General features: G+C 36.9%; 1 protein-coding gene across 12 annotated transcripts in view; it reads left to right on the forward strand.

The window, feature by feature from the left end:
* The window catches only part of LOC118643644 (probable ATP-dependent RNA helicase DDX60), a 103,941-nt gene that overhangs the window by 16,414 nt on the left and 64,835 nt on the right, over positions 1-22,692 (forward strand). For 11 of the 12 annotated variants that reach the window (XR_004962020.1, XM_036281900.1, XM_036281906.1 and 8 more), the window contains exons 7-13: positions 2,638-2,799; positions 4,466-4,687; positions 11,106-11,247; positions 12,275-12,430; positions 17,137-17,242; positions 17,689-17,804; positions 19,666-19,823. Coding sequence is in view for 11 of the 12 variants with exons in the window: in XM_036281900.1 (XP_036137793.1) it covers positions 2,638-2,799; positions 4,466-4,687; positions 11,106-11,247; positions 12,275-12,430; positions 17,137-17,242; positions 17,689-17,804; positions 19,666-19,823 (1,062 nt within the window). In the remaining variant the exon portion in view is untranslated. The remainder of the gene's footprint in view (positions 1-2,637; positions 2,800-4,465; positions 4,688-11,105; positions 11,248-12,274; positions 12,431-17,136; positions 17,243-17,688; positions 17,805-19,665; positions 19,824-22,692) is intronic. The other variant, XM_036281902.1, reaches the window with a different exon arrangement.

Consider the following 22,692-nt stretch of genomic DNA (forward strand, 5'->3'; position numbering starts at 1 on the left):
AATTTATTCTTCATTTCTGACATAGCTTTTCTAAGGATATTTTTCTGATTTAAATTATTTTGTTCATTTTCTTTTTTTTTCAATTCTGTTTCATTTCTCCTTTTTTTTTTTTTCAATTTAGTTTGCTCAATAAAAATAATTTTTCACATAATCAAGTGCTTGTTTTATTTTAGTAATAATTTTTTTTGTTTATTGATTTTAGAGAGAGAAAGGAGATGGAGAGAGAGATAGAAACATTGATGAGAGAGAACATCGATTGGCTGCCCCTGCATGCCCACCACTGGGGATTGGGACCACAACCTGGGCATGTGCCCTGACCTGGAATCGAACCAGTGATCTCTTGGTGCATGGGGTCGATGCTTAACCACTGAGCCACACCATCCGGGCAATCAAGTGCTTGTTTTAGTTTCTTTAGTCATATTTAGAGTATAGATTCATATATTTCTTCTCCTTTATGGTTATTATTATTATTATATTATTACCATTTTTGGTGGTGATGAGATTTGTTCTAGTTCATTTGTATGGAATTTTGTTCCTGCTGTCAGTTTTTTGCAATAGTTCCCCATGTACTTCCCTTCCCTTGTATTCATTTTATGATATTGAGGTGTATTACAAGATTCCTAATTTAATAATTTGATTTAATGGTGCCCCTTTCTGTCAGTCTAGCAGAGTCCAGGCAATGTTAGTGGGAATTTTGTTTGTTTATTTGTTTTGGTGGCAGATGAGGGGTTGTGAGTCCTAGGCTTTGGTGGTTTTCTTTTATTGTCCAGCGCCCTATGCATTCTTCCCTTTCCTCTTTCCCCTTCACTACTTAATTGCCGTAGAGTATTTCTTTCTTCCTTTTAGCTTTGTTTTCTCCCCCAGAGCCATGTTTTCAGAAGATTGTCCCTTTATATATTTCCTATCCTTTTAAGTCATATCTGTCCTTATAAACCAAGTCTGTCTCTTAAATCCCGTGCCTGACCCTTGTATATGCCATCTGCAGCTTTAAGTTGTTCCTACTTTGAAATTTGTTTTCTGCAGTCTGTGCTCTATTCTACCTGGTTGCTTTTATTGTATTTTCAGACTGAAGGTAGATTTAATTCTAGTGGTTCTTCCAATGCACTTTTCACTAATGTTTCTCCTTTATATTTTCTGCAGTTGTTTTCAATTTCTCTTTGGTCATTGCAAAGCCTTGAGCTGGGGCAAGTGTAGCCCAGCAGCATGAGGGATTGCAGAGTTGTAATGTGTTAATGGTTCCCTTATAACCAGTTTGCAGTATCAGTATTCTGTCTTCTTAATTCTGAGGATGTGATTTTGAATATTTATAGATACAAAATATCTATATTTTTAGAAGATTGATTAGTACAAAATCTATTGTTTTCAACTACATGGAAATCCCACAAAACAATGTATCTGTGTGTGTATGATAGGATTTTAGGAAAATGCATAGCATAATTTAAAAAATATAAAAATTTCCTGTAAGATAATGCCTCATGTTGGAATATAGGTTGACTTGAATTCCACTAATAGAAGTGTAATATCTAGATCCCAGTGTGTCATAGTGTTATTCTTCTGAAAACCTTTTATACTCATTATACGATTTTTACACATAGTTTTTCCACTTAGAGATGGAAACTAACATATTTTGAATATATTCTTTTAATGGTATTTTATGTATTCTTATACAATTGAGAGCATATATACCTTTTTATTCACTTTCTAAATTAATGTTATTATTTAAACATTTTCTAATTATCAAAAATTCTGGATGCATAGTATTTCTCTTATGCTAAACATTTAAATTGTTTGAAAATTGTCTATCACAAATTACTCTGTGATGAATAAATATCTTGGTACATAAATGTTAGTACACATTTTGTGTTATTTAACTAACCTAGAGTTAGAACTTGAATAGCCAATCAAAAAGTATCACCATATTTAATGACAATCATAAGTATTGCCAAATAACTTTGCAGTAATTCTGTAACTATTCATACTCTCATTAGCAAACTATGAAACGGCATCACATTGCAGTGCTATCGTTATTAAAAAATATACTTTGCTAACATGAAAGTAAAAATATGATATCTAATTGTTCTTTTTTATTACTAAAGAAGTTGAACATTTTTTTCTTTTATTATATTTTTGTTTCTTTTGTGTATTATCTGCTCATGCCTTATTAAATTAAAAATATTTTTATTGATATTTTTAGAGAGAAAGAGGAAGGGAGAGAGAGATAGAAATATTGATTGAGAAAGAAACATTGATTGGCTACTTCCTGCATGCCCCCTGCTGGGGATTGAGCCTCCAATCTGGCCATGTGCTCTGATCGGGAATAGAACCAGGACCTCTCAGTCCAGGGGACGAGGCTCTATCCATTGAACCACACCAGCTGGGCTGCTCATGTCTTGTTAAAGGTTTAGATCTTTTCCTGTTGATTTTTAGGAGCTCTTTACATATTTAAATGTTTAAAGGTTTTACTGAAATATTTGTTGGAATTTTCTCATTTTAAAATGTTTATAATTTTTAACAGAAATATTTATAGTTTTACGTGGTCATATATATTCTTCTTTTCTGTATGATTTCTTCTGGTAAGCTCACTTATGGATAAAAATATTTTTGTAAATATCATGACATTTTACAATTCTGTGACAGGCATACGAAACTATTTCTCTGCTTAAGCAACTCTGGCCAGAAGGATCTGACATTCGGCGTGTTCTTTGTGTTACTTCATGCTCGTTGTCTTTGAGAATGTACCATCACTTTTTAGAAAACAGAAAGAAGACTATTTCTGATCAGAAAACCAACATCCAACAGGTGTGATTGTTATAGCTTTACTGTGAAATACCATTGCTTTCAACTTTTGACACTTTATTGATATTCATCTACTATTTCTTCCATTTGGTATTCATTTATTTCCATCATTTATTTATATAAACTTCCAAAACAGGGTTAAAATCTATAATTTGTTTATTAAAAAACCCCCAGTGTGCTGTTATAATATTTAGTGTTTTGCTGTGCAAGTGTGTCCTTCAGTACAAGTTTAATCAAATTTGTCCAGCCGTCCAGAGGAAGGGGAAATGAGTAAGGAAATTAGCAGTTGGTGGAAGCTTACAATGTTGCAATATCCTGGACTCTTTGTATGCCTCATGCCATTTAATTCTCACAACAACATTTCAAGGGAGGTATTATTATTCCTGTTTCACATATGAGAACACTGAAGATCAGATATTCCAAGTGATATTCCCCAAAGCAAAGGTATTAAAGAGAAGTATGTGTTGAACCTTGGGTCTGTCTTGTTCAGGTTCCACAATACCAAGCTGTATTTTGAAAGAATATTCCCGCTGTAATATCTTAGTGCCATGCTAGCTGGAGTGGTACTGAAAGTCTTAACCTTTTGATGGTTGGTAGAGTTCATTAAGAATATATTGACCAGTATGGGTTTGTTCTCAACTAAATAGTTATCCCTATATATCTGTGCACACACAGACACACAGACACACACTCTCAGACACACACATTTGTACACATACTATTTTGTAGACAATAGGAGTGCGGAGGGATTCTTGGTCAAATATTCTTATTAAAGAAAAATGAAGTTTGTCTCTCTCGTCTACAATTTTAGAAAGGAACAGGGCTCATCATCTGTTACCTGGCATCCTTTATGTAGCATTAGGCTTGTCAGTATATTCTTAGTAAAATATTTGCACATGATTTGGCATGCCATTTATTTATTTATAATCTTCACCCAAGGATATTTTTCCATTGATTTTTTTTTTTTTTCAGATAGATAGAGTGAAAGGGAGGGCAGGAGAGAGGGAGAGAGAGCAACATCGATGTGGAAGAGACACAACTGGTTGCCTCCTGCACCACCCTGACTGGGAATCGAACCCACGACTCTTCTGTCTACAGGCCAATGTTCTAACTGCTGAGGCAAACTGGCCAGGGCAGGCATGCCATTTTAAATTGTTATCAGAAAAAATGATACTAGACCAAATGTATCTCTCTAGAACTTCTATCATTAGACCTCATTTGGCCCTTTGGAAGTACTCTGAAACAAGTCTACGTCTTGTAACAGTTGAAGACAGCTATGAGGTCCTTGTCCGATCATGTTAAATATGCCTACTTCTTAATTCTTTTTCTAATTGGCTAAGTGCTTTAGAAATGTCCTGGTTTCCTCACTCTTATAATTTTCAGTACAACTTTAAAATATGATGCATTGGACAGACTAGAGCATTTAATGTATGGCTCTATCAGTAGAGTCCTGAAGGATCATGACTTCATTCGCAGCTTGGTCAGCTCATGTACAGTCCGGCATAAATACAAATGCTGAAAAATGCTGTATGTAAACTGGCACTGAACTGGCAGTTCCCTGTCCCCCTTCCCTCACATCTGTACAAACTCTGTCAAGTGTATGTGCGAAGAAAAGGACTTCCCCAGGAATGTATGATGAAGGATGTAACGGTATGCGATTCCTGCGCAGCTGCTGGCTGCCCCTGCGTGTCACCGCCAGCGGTTCTCTGCCCGCCTTCTTTATTTTATTCAGGTGGAAAAGAATTGCTTAAGCCTGCAAGTGATGGAAGATTTGTGCAAACTCCATTGTCTCAGTGTGGTTTTTCGACTCCACTTACCTCTTTCTCAAAGAGCTTGTACTAGAGTCATCACTTCCCATTGGATTAAGGACATTCAGACTTTCCTAAATATGGTAAATATGTTCTTTATTACTTTATTTTTGTTTCAACTATTTTTTTAAATATAAAAATCGCAATCATCTTCGAAAATAGATTTATAAGAGAACAATGTGAACCCTTTGGGGGCTTTAAAAGTTGAATGGCCTAAATCAATCACTTTCTAATTCCATCAACTCTCTTTGGTAGTGATAATAGACAGCATGCTGTATATTCAGCCAAAGAAAAAAGCCTCCCTATTTTCCTTCTTTTAATCTCTGTCAAGATTAGGTTTTTGTGCCATCGATTGTAAGGGATTGGTGACCATTGTGTTCAGTGCTTGAGAGGAATTGAATAAATCAGTGTGATAGTGTATTATTTTTATCTATTATAGAGGATAGTTATAGAAAATGTGTAGAGGCTCACCACTTAAATCCGTTTTGGTAATTATTCATATTTTGGTTTATTTTCTTTATTTTAAATGCCTAGATTTTTCTGTTGTTATTGTTTCTAACATTGGAAATCTCTCTATATTTTTTCACATATTTTTCTATTTTCTTTCATATTCTTGGTTAGCATAATTTTTAATGGAAGTACCATGGTTTACTTACCCATTTCTCTATTATGAGACATTAAGAGGGTTTGAATTGTTGTATTACAAGTGCTGCTATTCTTTAGATTATTGGAGTGTAAGCCTTATCCTTTAATTTGGAGCTACTGACTTAGACTGATGTCCAGCAATAAGATTAGTGGATCAATTGACATGGGTTTTAAAAAGAAAAAGGATTTTGATCCTATATTTAAATGTTAAAGGTAAGTATTTTAGAACCAATTAGTTAGGAGGCCATTCCACAAATGTTTATCCAATGCACATGCATTGGGGGTGCAGTGACAAAAAATGAGAACATATTGACTCATCCCACGCTATCACTTTCACAGAACTACATTTTTCAGCCAAGATAGATGTTGAATTTTTAAAATTACTATGAAGGAGGGACTCCAAGATGGTTTAGAATATAATAATAGAAAAACTCTACTCAGTCTGAAAAGGATGACTTCTCTTAATAAATGAAGAGAAGTAACCCAAATCTTGAAGGATGAGTAGGAGTTAGCAAGTTGAAGAGAGGATGAAAACTGAATTCTAGAAGATAAAATAGCATGTGTGATCATCCTGAGGATGGCATGACCAAGGAACTGCAATATATCAAGTGTAACTGGAATAGAAAGAATATGGGAGAGTGATAAAGCTGAAGAGATGGATAAAAAAAAAACAAATGATGTAGAACTATAGATCCTGTTAAGAGAATGCAGATAAAACTTGAGTGTAAACCAATCGATTGGTTCAATATCATTCAAGCAGATGAGTGGCACTTTCATTTTCAAAATTTTCTCTGGTTTGTAAAGCAGAGATTACATTGTAGAGGCACAACAGTGGGTTTGGGGAAGCCAGTTATCAGGCTATTACCTTAGTTTATTTAACTGTTGATAATGTTAGGGACCATAGAAGTGGTAAATAAGGATGAATAGCAACGGGCAATTTCAAGAGTTAAGTTGTAGAATGAACAAATTTAGTGATTGAGTGCGGGGCATGTGGGAAAGGGACAAGTCAAGTGACTCTAACTCTCTAGCTTGAGTATTTGGGGGGTGGGTGATGACATTGTTCAAAGGACACTTGCAGAGAAGATCATGAGTTCAGTTTTGGAAATACTGAATTTGTGGTGCCAATGAAAGATCCAAATGGAGAGATCAATCAGTGTTAGTTGATGCCATGTTGTGGATGAAATCATTTTGGGAGAGAGATAAGAGAGGGCCTAGGACAGAGATCTGAAATATTCCAATATTAAATAGCTAAGAAAAGGTTGAGACACTGACCAGAGATACTGAGAAGAAGCTGCCTAGATGAATTGAAAGGTGAATGGATTGTTCTGAAGGTTTGTGGAACTGGGTCTTTCAAAGATGGGCAAGGGTAATGGTATGAAATGCTGTAGAGAATTTCAGGAGGTTGAAGACTAAAAATAATAGCTTGGGGTAAGTGGCACAGGGCTCTTGTTGATTATAATTGAGAGACATATTAATGGAGTGGTGGGAAACACAATGTATGTTCAAGAGAATTCTGTAGTAAGTAGAAGGAAAATAGGAAAGAGTAGTTTACATATAAGAAGTTGAGAATAAGGAAAGTAACATAAGGTAAAGTTGGGGAGAAAAGTGGGTCAATTAAAAGTGTTTTAAAGTGGCAGAGATTGTGCCCAGCCAGTGTGGCTCAGTGGATTGAGCATCATCCCTTGGACTGAGAGGTCCTGGTTCGATTCCTGGTCAGGGCACATAGCCAGGTTTTGGGCTCAATCCCTAGTAAGGGGTGTTCAGGAGGCAGCAGATTGATGTTTCTCTCTCACTTTTATGTTTCTATCTCTCTAAAAAAATCAATAAAAACATATTAAAAATAATAATAAAATGGCAAAGATTGAGCATGCTTAAATTCTGATTATAGAAATTAAGAGACGATAGGATGAAAATGCAAGGACATTCAGATGAGAGGGGATGGGATCTAGAGGATGTCCTTAGATAGAGGTGGCTTCCCTTCTTTAATCAGCATGGCATGGGTTACAGGATACGATAGGAATAGCTACTATTTATGCCGCAGCTGCTTTGTGTGGCCTTACGTTACCTTGTTACCTCGTTCAGACATAACACTCCTCTTGTGTTCTCATTTTACAAATGAAAAACTTAGGCTCAGAGAGGCTAAATGGCCAATCAGCACAGCGAATAAATGATCGAGTTGGGATCTAACTTCATCTCTGTCCAGCTTTCAAATCTGTACCCTTCCCAACATCCACTGCTCCCTTGATGTGGGAAAACAGCTGATTATCCTGTAGGCAAGCACCCCTCTCTCTTTCCCATTCTCTGTTCCTATCTTAGATAGATAACTTTAGACAGCCTCTGGAATTTTCATAGTAAAGGCCTCTAGGATCTCAGAAAAAAGCAGCTAAGCAACTGAAGGGAGCGGTTCATGCTTACTCACATCTTGATACTTGGAGACCACACAGAGGCACTTCTTGTATGAAGTGAATAAAATGAGGAACAATTGCTGTACTGTTTTCACATTGTACTATTTATTCAGTGGTATTATGGCAAAGGATTGATGAGGCGGGGCTAGGGGTGGTACCTTACGTAGCAGTGATGCTCAAAGTCTGGCCCACTGACCAAGAGCATCAACATTACTCGAGAACTTGTTAGAGTGCAAATTGTTAGGCTGGGCTCCAGACTTATGAAATCAATTGCTGGGGATATTGCCTAGCTAGCAACCTGTGTTTTATTTAACAACCTTTCCAAATAGGTTGGAACCTCCTTTCCAAAGAGGTTTATGCTAAAGTTTGAAAACTACTGCTCTATGGTTCTGTGGAATTTCTTTAGTGTTTTAGTTATGCATAATGATGGGGATAGTTCTGAGAAATGCATCATTAGGCAATTTCCTTGTGCAAACATCATAGAGTGCACTTAACAGACTTAGATGGTATAGCCTACCTCTGTACTTGTATGCATTATATATTTTTAAAATTTTTTATTGTTGACACTAGATGTCCCCCATTCCCCCACCCCCTCATGCCCTTTTGCCCACCTCCACCCAGCATCCCCTCCCTCTGGCCATCACCACACTCTTGTCTGTGTCCATAAATGTTCTTGGGCTAATCTCTACACCTTCTTTCGCCCAGTCCTACACACACCCCTTCCCTTTGACATCTATCAGTCTGCTCCATGTATCCATGCCTCTGGTTCTGTTTTGTTTGTCAGTTTATTTGGTTCATTAGATTCTACATATAAGTGAGAGCATATGTATTTGTCTTTCTCTGACTAGCTTATTTCACTTAGCATAATAATCTTTAGGTCCAGACATGGTGTTGCAAAATGTAAGAGCTCCTTTTTTATTTTTATTTTTTATAGCTGCATAGCATTCTGTTGTGTAAATGTATGACAGCTTTTCTATCCACTCATCTACTGCTGGGCACTTGGGCTGTTTACAGATCTTAGCTATTGCGAATAATGCTACTATGAATATAAGGGTGCATGTATTATTTTTGATTGGTGTTTCAGGCTTCTTAGGATACATTCCCAGAAGTGGGATCAATGGGTCAAAATACAGTTTCAGTTTTAATTTTCCGAGGAAACTCCCCACTGCTTCCACAATTGTGGCACCAGTCTGCATTCCCATCAACAGTGCACAAGGGTTCACTTTTCTCCACACCCTTGCCAGCACTTGTTATTTGTTGATTTATTGATGGTAGCCCTTCTGGCAAGTGTGAGATGTAGTTTTAATTTACATCTCTCTGATGACTATACTTTAAATGACTACAGTGCGGTAGGTTTGTTTACACCAGTGTCACCACAAACACATGTAAACCCTGACAGTTGGTTTTCTTTTTGTAATCCACGGACTCTATCTGGATTAGGCTTTGCTTGCCTAGACATCCACTTCAAGAGGGCTATATCTCTTTGCTAGCCACAGAACTACATACAAAGCCAGGTTGCCTCCCCCTAAACCCTGCCTCAGGATTTTTTGTTTTAGAGATCTTGGCTGATTTCCATAACTGACCATTTGGGCTGCTTGTTTTTTGTTTTGTTTTTTTTTCTCTTCCCATGCTTTAAATTCTTGCTCTTATGTTTTAAATTCACCAATTAAGGGTGAGCCCACCAAACCCTAGGCCTCCACCCTCGACCCCAATAAAAGCAGAACTCTGGGCCTATTTACACTCTCTCTCTACCCAAGACCTGTGCTCCTGACCCCCAACTTTGTATGCTCCAGGGCCCATAAGTCATAAACTTTTTTTCTTCAAAGTTTCTAATAGTTGTCACTGAAGGGTGTTCTGCAATCGCGATAAGAACCACAAGGGTCGGGCCACTTGTAACATTGGTTTGGAAAGGGGAGATGTCTGTGGAAAGCTTAGGGCCCAAGGGACTGACCCAGGCATTTCTAGCCAATAGCATTATTATTGATTGACTGAGATGGGTACCAAGCAGTAATACCTTATGCTATGACACTACAACATAGCGAATTTAGGACAGTTTACCATGTCACTAGGCATTAGGAATTTTTTAGTTCCGTCGTAATCTTATGGGACCATGGTCATATATGTTATCTGTCATAGATGTTGCTATTGGGCCCTTGACTGTATTTGTAGATAAATTTACACTCAGGTAGGAGATTCCTGGTTCTCTGATATTTATGAATCTTGGGCAGCCTCCCTAACTTACCTGGTTAGAGCTAGGCTGTTCAATACAGTGGTCAATAGCCACGACTGCATACTCACTTGAAATGTGGGTTGTCTGAATTAAGATGAGCTGTATATTTAAAAGGAACACCAGATTTCAAAAATTCAATATTAAAAAAAAAGTAAACTATTCTGTTAATATTTTTATATTAGTTACACATTGGATATGTTGAGTTAAAATAAAATTAAAATCGACTTATTTTTTTTTTTTACTAGAGACTTTAAAATAACATGTGCAGATGGCCCATGTTACATTTCTATTGGATAATGCTGGGTTAAAGTTCCATATCAATATAGATAAAGAAATTGTCCGCATTTGGAACGTATTTGTGCTTTATCATTAAGGTCGTATGGAGCAGAGAAGCTCCTTTGAACTTCCTCAGGTCTGCCCTGCTCTGAACTACTCTAAACTAAGTGTGGTCAGAGAAGACATTCTGTCTGTGGTAGGTGGGAACCTAGTCTCATATTACAAACCTGGTAGGTGCACATCAGTGTAGACAGATGAGAATCTTTGAGTTTGAAGGATTCCGCATCTTCTAGATCCCTGAACCATGAAATGCTCTTTATTTTTATATACTTTTTAAAAATTGATTTTTAGAGAAAGAGAGAAGAAGGGAGAGAGAGATAAAAACATTGATGTGAAAGAAGAACATCGATCAGCTGTCCCCTGCACACCCCTCACTGGGGATCGAGCTGCAACCCGGGCATGTGCCCTGAGCAGGAATCGAACCAGGAGCTCTCAGTCCATGGGACGATGCTCAGTCCACTGAGCCACACTGGATGGGCTATTTTTATGCTCTTTTGACCTGACAGTAAAATTGGAAAACATGAAAACTTAAGTAAAGAACAGAGGCACATTTGAAAGCAAAAATGTTTCTAAAGCCTCAGGACTGTATCTGTGATTACAGTGTGAGAAAAATGGTATTAAGAGTCAACTATGGATTTCTCTGCTTCAGAATAAAGAACTACTCTAAAAGATTTTTTGGTCAGTTTAACTTTATTTTATGCTTTAATCTTTTAAGGTACAGAGTATTTCATAAATACCCAGATTGAAAGGGCTTACACTAATAAGAATTGGAAAGAGCTCTGTCAATTTGCCCGTCAGTTGGATTATAGATATTTTTGAAGTTCTATTGTAGCTTATTGCTAATATAGAAATTGTCAATAACTTGGTTTTATTTCTAATTTTTAGAAAAACTGCTGTGACTATTTCATCCTTAATAATATAAACATTTTTGAATTTTGGAATCTGAATTTAATTCACCTTTGTGACTTAAATGATGAGCTTTTGTTGAAGAATATTGCTTTTTACTATGAAAATGAAAATGACCAAGGTACTACCTTAGTAGATTGTAATAATGATACTTTAAACAGTATAAAGAATTTAAAACTTCAAAAATCATTTTCTGTATTTTCAATATACAACACACAATATTCTCCTTCTAATCATTGTTTACTCATGTATATGTTTTTTTTTAGTGGCAATTAAATTATTGTATTTTAAAACTTCTTTTAACTTAATATTACTCCACAAATATATATTTTTTAATATTGATAATTTAACAGTTGAAATTTTCATTTAAACATATGCATAACATTTCCCCATAACATTTACTCTAATTAATGTGATCATTCTACTACTAGTAAATATTTAGGGAATATTTTTCAAAAGATAAAGCTGATTTGTGTATTTGTCATAGTTGATTTCTTTGACTTATTTTCATAGAATAACTTCTCTGTTGCTTCTTCTTCTTCTTTTTTTTCCTTTGGTACATGCCCCTAGCGGGAACCAAACCCAGGACTCTCTGGTCTGCAGGCCGACGCTCCAACCGCTGAGCCAAAACGGCCTGGGCTCTGTTGCTTCTTAATAGTAAAAAATAAAACATGTTTTAAGAGAACTACAACTTATTGAGCATCACTGAAGCTTCTTTGACCTCTAGAATTTGATTCTTTCATATCAAAAGCACAGAAATGAATCAGCTACATATAAATTTATCAATCCTCTATAAATTTTCTCAAATCTGAAAAATCATAGTTTTTATTCAGTTTTATTGGTTGTAAAGTTATGTATGGCATAGCATTTTTTATTACCTTAAATGACAATTAGATATTCACCATCTGTTATTGTTAGTTAAGGTAGTTATAATTTTAATACTTATAAAATAGGGAAACAAGATAAAAATTTAAATCTACAATCTATCAGTCAACACTAGGGCCATTTTCATCTGGGAACAGTGTGGAACTCACTGAAAATTTTATAGTTTGACAAGTATTTCAGAGTTCTATGAATTTAATAAAAATGTGTGTTTCTGTGCATGTGTGAATGACTTTTAATATTTAGTATTTTTAACTATTATATAGGACTACATTTGAATTTGGGAAATGCCATTATGAAGGATTATGAATATCTGTGGAATGCTGTATCAGAGTTGGTCAGAGAGTTTGATGTTGGAAAGCCATTTCCTCTGAGAACAACAAAACTTAACTTTCTTAAAAAGAATCCATTACCAATCAAAGGTAATAAAGCTCTAAATTAATCTGAAATACAGCATCATTTCTCTGAAGGTATTTTGTAAGTACTACTAACTAAATGCTACAACTATAAATAATTTTCTGGCACTATGCAATTTAATAATAAATTATCTTTGTAGTCATATTATCAGGATAATATGCTATGATTATGGTTTTGAAGTGTTACATGTTTTGCGATTTTTTTTTTTTAAGTCAGATATTTGTGACTCATTTTCATCAATTTGGCAATATAGATCAAGTGATAATCTGTTGTGGGAAACTATTGAATTGCTGGCTAAGAGATACCAAACATCTTTTTATATAATTATAGCTAAGCTCAAAACAACAAAAGGGAAATCCCAGGCACCAAAAATAAAGAAATAGCTTGCTCTCTGGGTAATGCCAAGCAAATCACTCTGAGAATTTCTGATTATTGATCTGCCTTCCCAAGAATCTGGGGCTCCAGTTTACTCTGTTAGCAGGGCCAAGAGAACTCTAAGCCACAAATTAAAACTCAGTGATAAAAGGAATCCAGCAAATTCTCTGTAGAGGAACACAACGTAATCCCGGGTTTTACAGGATTTTCTGCCAAATATTAGTGCAAATACAAATTTATAAAACAACAAAGGAAATAAGCCCTAAGAGAAACAAAAAGCTGTAGAACTGGAAGTCTTAAGTACTTCAGATTTTGTAATTATCAAATGTAAAATATACAATATATGTGTTTAAAAATGCTTAAAGAAATAAAATATGAGATTTGAAACACAAGAAAATGACAAAATACTATAAAACATCATTTACATTTTAAAATAATCATAATTGTAGAAGTGAAAATATTAACCGATAAGCTAAAAAGCTGATTGGATATTGCTGAAGAGAATTTGTGAACTAGAAATATATCAAAAGAATTGCACAGAGGATTTAGGGAGACCCGGGAAACCCAGAAATGATTGCTGTGGACTTCCGGTCAAGATGGCGGCGTAGGTAAACGCGGTATTGCGTCCTCCCACAACCACATCAAAGTTACAACTGAACTACAGAACAACCATCATTCAAAACCGCCTGAAATCAAGCTGAATAGAAGTCGTACAACTACGGAATTAAAACAAAAAAAAGCAGCCACATCCAGACTGGTAGGAGGGGTGGCGGCACGAGGGGTGGCGGCGGCGTGGCAGCGGTGGTGGCGGCGGTGGCGGCGGCGGAGGCGGCGTGGCGGCGCGACGGGCTGGTCCCACACCCAAGCGTGGCGGATGAAAATGAGGAGGCTCCTGTGGCTGGGAAGGTCCTTCCTGAGGACTGAGGGGTCCCTGTCCCACACCAGGTGCCCCATTCAGGGTTCCAGTGCCAGGAAGAGAAGTCCCCATAACTTCTGGCTGGAAAAACCAGCAGAACTGAGGCTCAGGGAAGCTGAAGCAGCTGGAGCCCCAGGCAGCTCCCTAAAGGGCCTGCGCACGGACTTATCGGACTCTCTCCCTCTAAGCTCGGAGGGGAGGCAGCTCCAGGGGCACCAGAGACATACAGGGAAGAACTGAGCTGTCTGGCACTGGAGCGAGGGCTGGAGAGGGGGCTTCCTCGGGGACAAACGTGCTGTAAGGGGCCTTTGTTCCTTTGGTGAGCCCTTCCCGGGGGCGGCAGACAGTCACCATATCTGGGACTCCAGCAACCTGGCTCACACTGGTAGCCCCACCCTGCTGACTCCCTGAGGCCCCGCCCCACCCAACTTTCAAGCCCACCAAGCTGTTGCCAGTTGCTTAACCATAGGATTGGCCTGTCTTGGATCCTGCTTCAGGTTTTTCCTAAATTCTTTCAAACGAGCAGCATCGGGTCTCAGTGAGCCCCATACCTCTCATTAAGTAATACACAGAAACAAACACAGGGAGGCAGCCAAAATGAGGATACAAAGAAACAGGTCCCAAATGAAAGAACAGAACAAAACCCCAAGAAAAGAACTAAGTGAAAGGGAGATAAGCAACCTAACAGATACTGAGTTCAAAATACTGCTTATAAGGATGCTCAATGAACTTAGTGAGAACCTCAGTGAACTTAGGGAGGGCCTCAAGAGTGTAAAAAAGGACCAGTTAGAAATCATGGATACACAGTTAGAATTGAAGGAGGCATTAACTGAAATAAAGAATAATTTACACAGCTTCAATAATAGAGTATGTAAATCCAAGGAGCAAACCATCGATTTGGAATATAAGGAAGCAAAAAATCCCCAATCAGAAGAGCAAAAAGAAAAAAGAATCCAAAAAAATGAGGATAGTGTAAGGAGCCTCTGGGACAACTTCAAGTGTGCCCACATTCGCATCTTGGGGGTGCCCGAAGGAGAAGAGAGAGAACAAGAAATCGAAAACCTGTTTGAAACAATAATGGCAGAAAACTTTCCTAACTTGGTGAAGGAAACAGACATACAAGTCCAGGAAGCACAGAGAGTCCCAAACAAGATGAACCCCAAGAGGCACACACCAAGACACATCATCATCAAAATGCAAAAGGTTCAAGACAAAGAGAGAATCTTAAAAGCAGCAAGACAAAGGAAGCTAGTTACCTACAAGGGAGTACCCATTAGGCTGTCAGCTGATTTCTCAAAAGAAACTTTGCAGGCCAGAAGGGAGTGGCAAAAAATATTCAGAGTGATGAAAACCAAGAACCTACAACCAAGATTACTCTATCCTGCAAAGCTGTCATTTAGAATTGATGGACATATAAAAACTTTCCCAGACAAGAAAAAGTTAAAGGAGTTCATCACTACCAAACCGTTATTATATGAAATGATGAAGGGTCTTTTTGAGGAAAAAGATAAAATGTATGAACAAACAAAATGGCAATGAATACATATCTATCAACAATGGAATCTACAAACAAAATGAACAGGAAGAACAGAAACATTCTCATAGATACAGAGAACATTTTGTTGGTTGCCAGTTGGGAAGGGGGTTGGGGGAATGGGTGAAAAAGGTGAAGGGATTAAGAAGCACAAATTCATTGCTAGACTGACAAACCTCAAAGGGAAAGGGGTTGGGGGGGTGGGAAGAAATAAACCAAAGAACTTATATGTATAACCAATGGACACAGACAATAGTGTGGGAAAAGGTGGGAGGGGGGCGGGAGTGGGGAGGAGGGGGTCAATGGGGGAAAAATGTGGAACATCTGTAATACATTTTACATCCAACAATAAAGATTTGAAAGAAAAAAAAAGAATTGCACAAAAATAGAGATTAACACATTGTAAACCTTAAACTTACACAATGTTATATGTCAATTATACCTCAATAAAACTGGAAAAACAATAAAAAAACAAACAAGAAATATAAATTAAAAAATATGAAGTGATGTTAAAATATATGAAGGAGCCCTATAACCCATTGCTTCAGTTCATTAGAGCATCATCCTATACACAGAACATTTGCAGGTTTGATTCTCAGGGCATGTACCTAGGTTGCAAGTTCAGTCTCCAATCAGAGTGCCTATGGGAGGCAAAGGATGGATGTTTCTTTCTATCTCTCTCTCCCCATTACCTTCTCTAAAATTGATCAATAAACATGTCCTAGGGTAAGGGTTAATATATAAATGAAGGATAGAATGAAGAAGTCAACCTTTCTTTTTTTTTTGGAGATTCAGAAGGAGAGATTGAGCCAATGTGGGTTGGGCAATAATTAAAGAGGTTAGACATTTGCCTGGATTGATGAAAGACAAGAATTTGCACATTCAGTATGTATTATGAAAACCAAGTGGAATAAATTAAATGTGCACATTCACACTGTTAGACAAATACACTCACTAGACACAATAGAATAAATTGTAGAATATAAACAAGAAATAGTTTAAAAGAACCAGAATTACTTATAAAAGAACAAAAGTCTAAATCTAATAATAGACTTTTTAAATAAGAACAAAAGACATCAAAATAGAGTGACAGTACATATAATTCTTAAAATATAATTTAAGAGTGAAGGAATAAAGTGGATATTTTCAGAAATGCAGAACTGATTTATCCATCATTTAAGCATCAGTGAATATATATATATATATATATCCTCTTTCCTTCTGTCAGAATGAGTACCACCAGACAGAAACTCGAGTCTAAATAGTCTTTTGATCCCAGAAAGATCAAATAAGGTAGTGGTAAGATTAGATAAGGAAGAGAGGAAAATAAATGCGGGACAAGTTAATGAGTAGGTTTCCACTGTGGGCAACTACAGGTGCATTTTACTGAGAATCTCAGTCTTTGGCTGAGGGCTCTCTGGAACATTAAATTCTTAACACTGCTCCACGTGGGTTGTAAGATAAAAAGTGCTCAGGCAGAGAGTTGTAGAGCTTATAGTAGGAAGGTGTTGGGCAGAGACGGAAACAATGGACAACAAGGGGATAATGAGCAGAGCGATGACAGGTTACCTAGAATTATGAACCAGGTACTACATAAAAGCTTTTATTAGTCAAGTGTCGTATATATGACATATGTGTGATATGTATGATATCTGCCTATCTATCTTCCTACCTACTTAAATGATGTCTACTTTTTATACTCTGCTGTTTTCCGAAATGTTTTAATGTGGGAAATAGTTTTATAGGAAGAGCTGAAATTTGATAAATATAAATAAGATAAATGAAAAATATTTTTCAGTGTAAAGTTTTAGAAAATAATGTGTGATAGCCCTGTATGAAAGTTGCACATTTGACCTTGTCTTACTTAACATTTTATTTGTCTACAGATACCTCCAAGGAAAAGATGCCCAATTTGGGTTTCATTCCAGTGTCATCTGAGTTGGTCGATATGTTTGTTGGAGACATTTTGAAAGATTTGCCTTTCCTAAAGAGGTATAGGGCCCAAACTGCTTCTCCAAACACTCATGTGGAATGGAAGAATTAATACTGAAATATTCTTAGAAACATAACAGATTAGAGGATATTAGATTATAATACAAGTTTGTAACACATAATGAGTTTAATATCAAATTTATCAATGTCCTTTGATCAATACTAGGTGAAAATCAGCATGGTTTCAATCTTAGAGTAAAATCTCTCCAGCTGCATGTTTTTAATTAATGAATATTTTTTATGTTGATGGACTGTTTAAAACATGAAGTGGGTTCTGGGTTATTAAGCCTCTAATAAACTACTCTTTGGATCAACCATTTACTTATCACAGAAGGAGGAAAGGGATCTATGATTTTTAAAAATATTATTACAAAGTGTAATCTGTATTATGTTATACTTGAAAGCATCCACTTTAAAATACGAATATCTTTCTTTTTATCTCATAGGGATGATCCTATTGTAACTTCACTGGCTAAACATAAGGAATTTGATGAACTTGTACATTGGCATTCTCACAGACCCCTTAGTGATGATTACGACAGGACAAAGTGCCAATATGACGGTGAGCTCTATGACTCTGATGAAATAAATTAAAATCAATTTCACTCTCTGCCTTTTATCTCATAATGAAATATTGGCATATTATGTGCCACAAATTCTATTTCTTGAGTAAGAGTAGCCTAGAAGATATTTAGCTGAATGTCAGTAAAGATGGTAATGAAAAAGTCCCATTTCATTTACTGACAAATACATGTCCTTAGGTAAGCAGGTGTCTTAGGAGGAAGAACACAAATATGGCATTTGTCCTCACAAAAGTTAGAAGCTGTCTCAAGTATAGACGGTTTGTAGTTGAAGAAATCTGTGTATTCTTTGATATCAAAAATATTGAGGCCATAGCCTTTCAAGCAATTGCAGCTGCTTTTCCACTACCCAGTTGACTGCATGGAAGAAGTGCTAGCATTTTATCTGCTTTCCTGCTTAGGATGGTAGGAACTGCCAAAGGAGGCCCATGACACCATGAACAGTGGATCAACAGAGATTAAATTAGGGATCTGGTGTCCTTGTTTTATTTGTCATCTCATCTTTGTCTACCCCTGTGCTCACCCCCACCCTCCTTCAAGTTGACAAAACTTGCTTTCAGAAGAATCTGGGAGTGTACACAGTGAGCATGCTTGTATAAAACACTTATCGACCTGCTTCTGTAAACAGCTATCAAGATCCTGCAAGATGCGAGGGGATCTTTTGGATTAACCGTTAACATCCTTCAAAGTGATTTGATTTGATATATGTAGGTAGACATAGAAAAATTAACTAGCTTAGTTATTCCCTTTAAGTGAGTCTTACAGTTTTTTTGCGGGTGAAGGAGTCAGTCACATCTTGGTTGGTAAGATTTCCTATCTTACTGGATTTTACCAGAGTGCAGGAGTTTTCCAGCTGCCAAGCTTTTGACTCGCTGGCTATGGTCTGGAGTAATTATTTTTCTATCAAGTGATGCAAGAGGCCAGGATATCCTAAATGGATATTTTCTTGACTCTGGCTCTACCTGCCTCATCTTAGCTTTATCTGCAGGGCACATGACAGAGGTAATGCCCAGAATCTGTAATTCTAACATCATGATATATATGTATATTTGAGAGATAGAAAATGAAAGAGTGGATCCCACTTCTAGGAATATACCCTAAGAAGCCTAAAACACCAATCAGAAAGAATATATGTACCCCCATGTTCATAGCAGCACTATTTACAATAGCTAAGATCTGGAAACAGCCCAAGTGTCCATCAGTAGACAAATGGATATAAAAGCTGTGGTACATATACACAATGGAGTATTATGCAGCTGTAAGAAAGAAAGATCTCTTATCCTTTGAGACTACATGGAGGGACCTGGAAAGTATCATCCTAAGTGAAACAAGCCAAACAGACAAAGACAAGTTTCATATGATCTCACTTATTTGTGGAATATAATGAACATAACAGTCTGAGGAAGGGGGTAGTCCCAGAGACGCGGAAGTGGGATACAGACTGACAATCCCCTAAATAGAGGGGTGGTGGGGAAGAGATAAACCACAGAACTTATATGCATGTATGCATGAACAGTGGACATGGACAACAAACTGGGGAAAGGGCAGGGAGGGAGGGGGAGGGGGGAATCAGTGGGGGAAAAAGAAGAAACATCTGTAACAAAAATTAATTAATAAAAAAAAGAAAAGAAAATGAAAGAGTGCTTTGTCACTTACTTCCTTTAAATAAAATAAGAAACTATTCCATAGACCAGAGATAGTCTGAGTTCAAATTCCCTTTTTAACAAAACTGTTCCAAACTAAAAAGAAAAGTACATGTTTAGGTGGGATGATGTGACTAATTATTAAGACTACTACTGAAGAAATGTAGTTGTGTTACATTTTAAGTTTTTTCTTTTTCAGAAAAGTCTAGAGATCCTTATTACCTTAGAAATGTGCAAAAGTATCACGTTTTTCAACGATTTTATGGAAGTTCATTAGAATCAGTCTCTTCCAAAATCATTGTAACTCAAGATGTCAAGCCAAAGAAGAATTCTGAACCCAAGAGCAAAAAGGCAAATGTAGGTTCTATAAGTTCTATCAAAATGTTTTACTTTTCTTTGTCTCTTCTTAAGCTAATATTTGTTCAGGTCAGTCTCTTAGTTTCTTTCCATGCTATGCCATATATAAATATATAAATATTTAATATAAATATAAATATATAAATATATATATGGTCACCTATTATTTTATTTACTTACTAAGATACTCTAACCTGCATATCTATACATAATAAAATATATATTTTTTTGTCCAGCCAGTGTGGCTCAGTGGTTGAGCGTCACCAGTTTGATTCCCAGTCAGGGCACATGTCCAGATTGTGGACCCAATCCCCAGTGGGGGGCATGCAGGAGGCAGCCAGTCAATATTCTCTCTCATCGATGTTTCTATCTCTCTTTCCCTCTCTGAAATCAATGAAGGGAAAAAAATTAAATACATATATGTATATATTTTAAAAAAATAAGACATTAAGTGACTGAGGCTTGGATTATAAATGTTAGAGTAGCAGTACAAATATAGCTCTTTGGGAGTTCTGGTTTAAAATGGCAATATGTGAGGTTCCTGAACTCACCTCTTCCCATGGACATAGTGAATTTATAGCTAGCTTAGTTATTCCTTTCGAAATTTTCTCTGAAGGAAATCCAGAATCTAGCTGAAGGACTCCTACACTCTAGGTCAGTGAGAGAAACCCCCAACAAGACAGGAGGAAGATGCTGGGCCATACCCTTGCCATAAACCCACCCTCTCCCCCCAAATTACACACAGGATGGAGTAAAAGGTGATTTACAGTTGTGTGTATGGAAACTAATGCAATAATTAATCAATGATAATACAAGAATAAACTCTGTGTTTTGTGTACTCACAATTGCAAAGCTACTTTTGCTCCAGCCTGCAACATTAGGAAGGAGCTCAAAGTTCTCATCTCTCCCTCAGGAGGGAAAGGTTTGGACCCAACATTTAGCACCCCAACTTTTAATGGGACCCCAAAACATCTACTCTGAATGCCAATGGAGCTTGCTGCCACAAGACACATGAAACTATACCAAACAAAGACATGGTTCTTAACAGGCTAGTGCTGTACCTGCCTAGCTGTCCACCCGGGGTTCAGCCAGAGGCAGCGGACTAAACACCCATCTCTACTCTTTCCCTGAAAGAATCCAATTTTCATACATTAAAAGCTGCTGCCTTAGGGCCAGTCTTCTCCTCTCTATATTCTCCCTCTGGCATGCTCCACGTACTTCAGGTGGACAATGTAACAATGTGAATAAATGTAACATGTTTGCATAAACCAAATGGCGACCACAAAGCTAGAACCTGTAATACATAGAAAAAAGAGAAAGAAATCTGATCATACTACTATAAATAATATTAAATCACAAAGAGACAAAGAGAAGAAAGAAACAAAGACATTAAAAACTCAGCCAGAAAAATAAATTAATAAAATGGTAATTGTAAATTAGAAACTGTCAGTAGTTATTTTAAAGGCAAATGGATGAAATTACGCAATCAAAAGACATAGAGTGGCTGAATGAATAACAGTAAAAGACCCAACTATCTGCCGCCTACAAGAGACTCCCTTCTGCTTTAAGGACACACACAAACTAAAAGAAAAAGGATGGGAAAAGATATCTCCTGTAAATGGAAACCAAAAGAAAGCAGGGGTAGCTATACTTATATTACAGAAAATAGACTTTAAGTCAGAGAGAGAAAGAAGGTCATTATATAATGATAAAGGTAGAAACCTAAAAGCTTTCCCTCTAAGGTCAGGAATAAGACAAGAAAGCCCACTCTTGCTACTTTTGTTCAAAATAATACTGGAAGTCCCAACTAGAACTATTAGGCAAGAAGAAATAAAAGGCATCCTAATTGAAAAGAAAGAATTAAAACTGTCTCTCCTTGTAGATGACATGATAGTATATGTAAAAAAACCTAAAGACTCCACCAAAAAAACCTGTTAGCATCAATATATAAAAATCTGTTGCATTTCTATACACTAAGAATGAACTATCAGGAAGAGAAATTAAGAAAAAAGTCCCATTTACAATTTCATTAAAAAAAATACTACCCTGGCCAGTGCCTCAATTGGTTGGGCCATCGTCCTGTATACCAAAAAGTTGTGGATTCGATTCCCAGACATGGCACATACCTAGGTTGTGTGTTAGATCTCTGGTTGGGGTGTGTATAGCAGGCAACTGATCAATGTTTCTCTCTCACATAGGTCTTCCTCTCTCTCTCTCTCTCTCTCTCTCTCTCTCTCTCTCTCTCTCTCTCTGTCTCTGTCTCTATCTCTCTTACCTTCCTTTCTTCCTCAATAAAAAATATATCCTTGGGTGAGGATAAAAGGAAAAAAGAGAATAAAATACTGAGAAATAAATTTAACCAAGAAGATGAAAGACCTGTACACTGAAAATTATAAGACACTGATGAAAGAAACTAAAGAAGAAACAAAGAAATGGAAAGGCATTCCTTGCTTATGGACTGGAAGAATTAGTATTGTTAAAATGTCTATACCACCTAAAGCAATCTAAAGAATCTATGCAGTCCCTATCAAAATTATAATGGCATTTTTCACAGAAATAGAATAAACAATTTTTATATGTGAAATCTCAAAAGAAAAAAAAAAAAAAAAAAGTCAATCGCCCTGGCCGGTTTGGCTCAGTTAGAGTGTCTCAGTTGATGTACAGACCAAAGAGTCGCGGGTTCAATTCCAGTCAAGGACATGTACCTCGATTGTGGTTTGGTCCCCAGCCCTTGTTGGGGTTGTGCAGGAGGCAGCCAGTCAGTGTTTCTCTTTCACCTCCATATTTCTCTCTCTTCCTCCCATTCGATCTGAACATAAATGGAAAAATATCCTTGGGTGAGGATTAACAACAACAACAAAATTGTTAA

This window comes from Molossus molossus, unplaced genomic scaffold, assembly GCF_014108415.1.
Source record: "Molossus molossus isolate mMolMol1 unplaced genomic scaffold, mMolMol1.p scaffold_m16_p_4, whole genome shotgun sequence".
Taxonomy (NCBI): domain Eukaryota; kingdom Metazoa; phylum Chordata; class Mammalia; order Chiroptera; family Molossidae; genus Molossus; species Molossus molossus.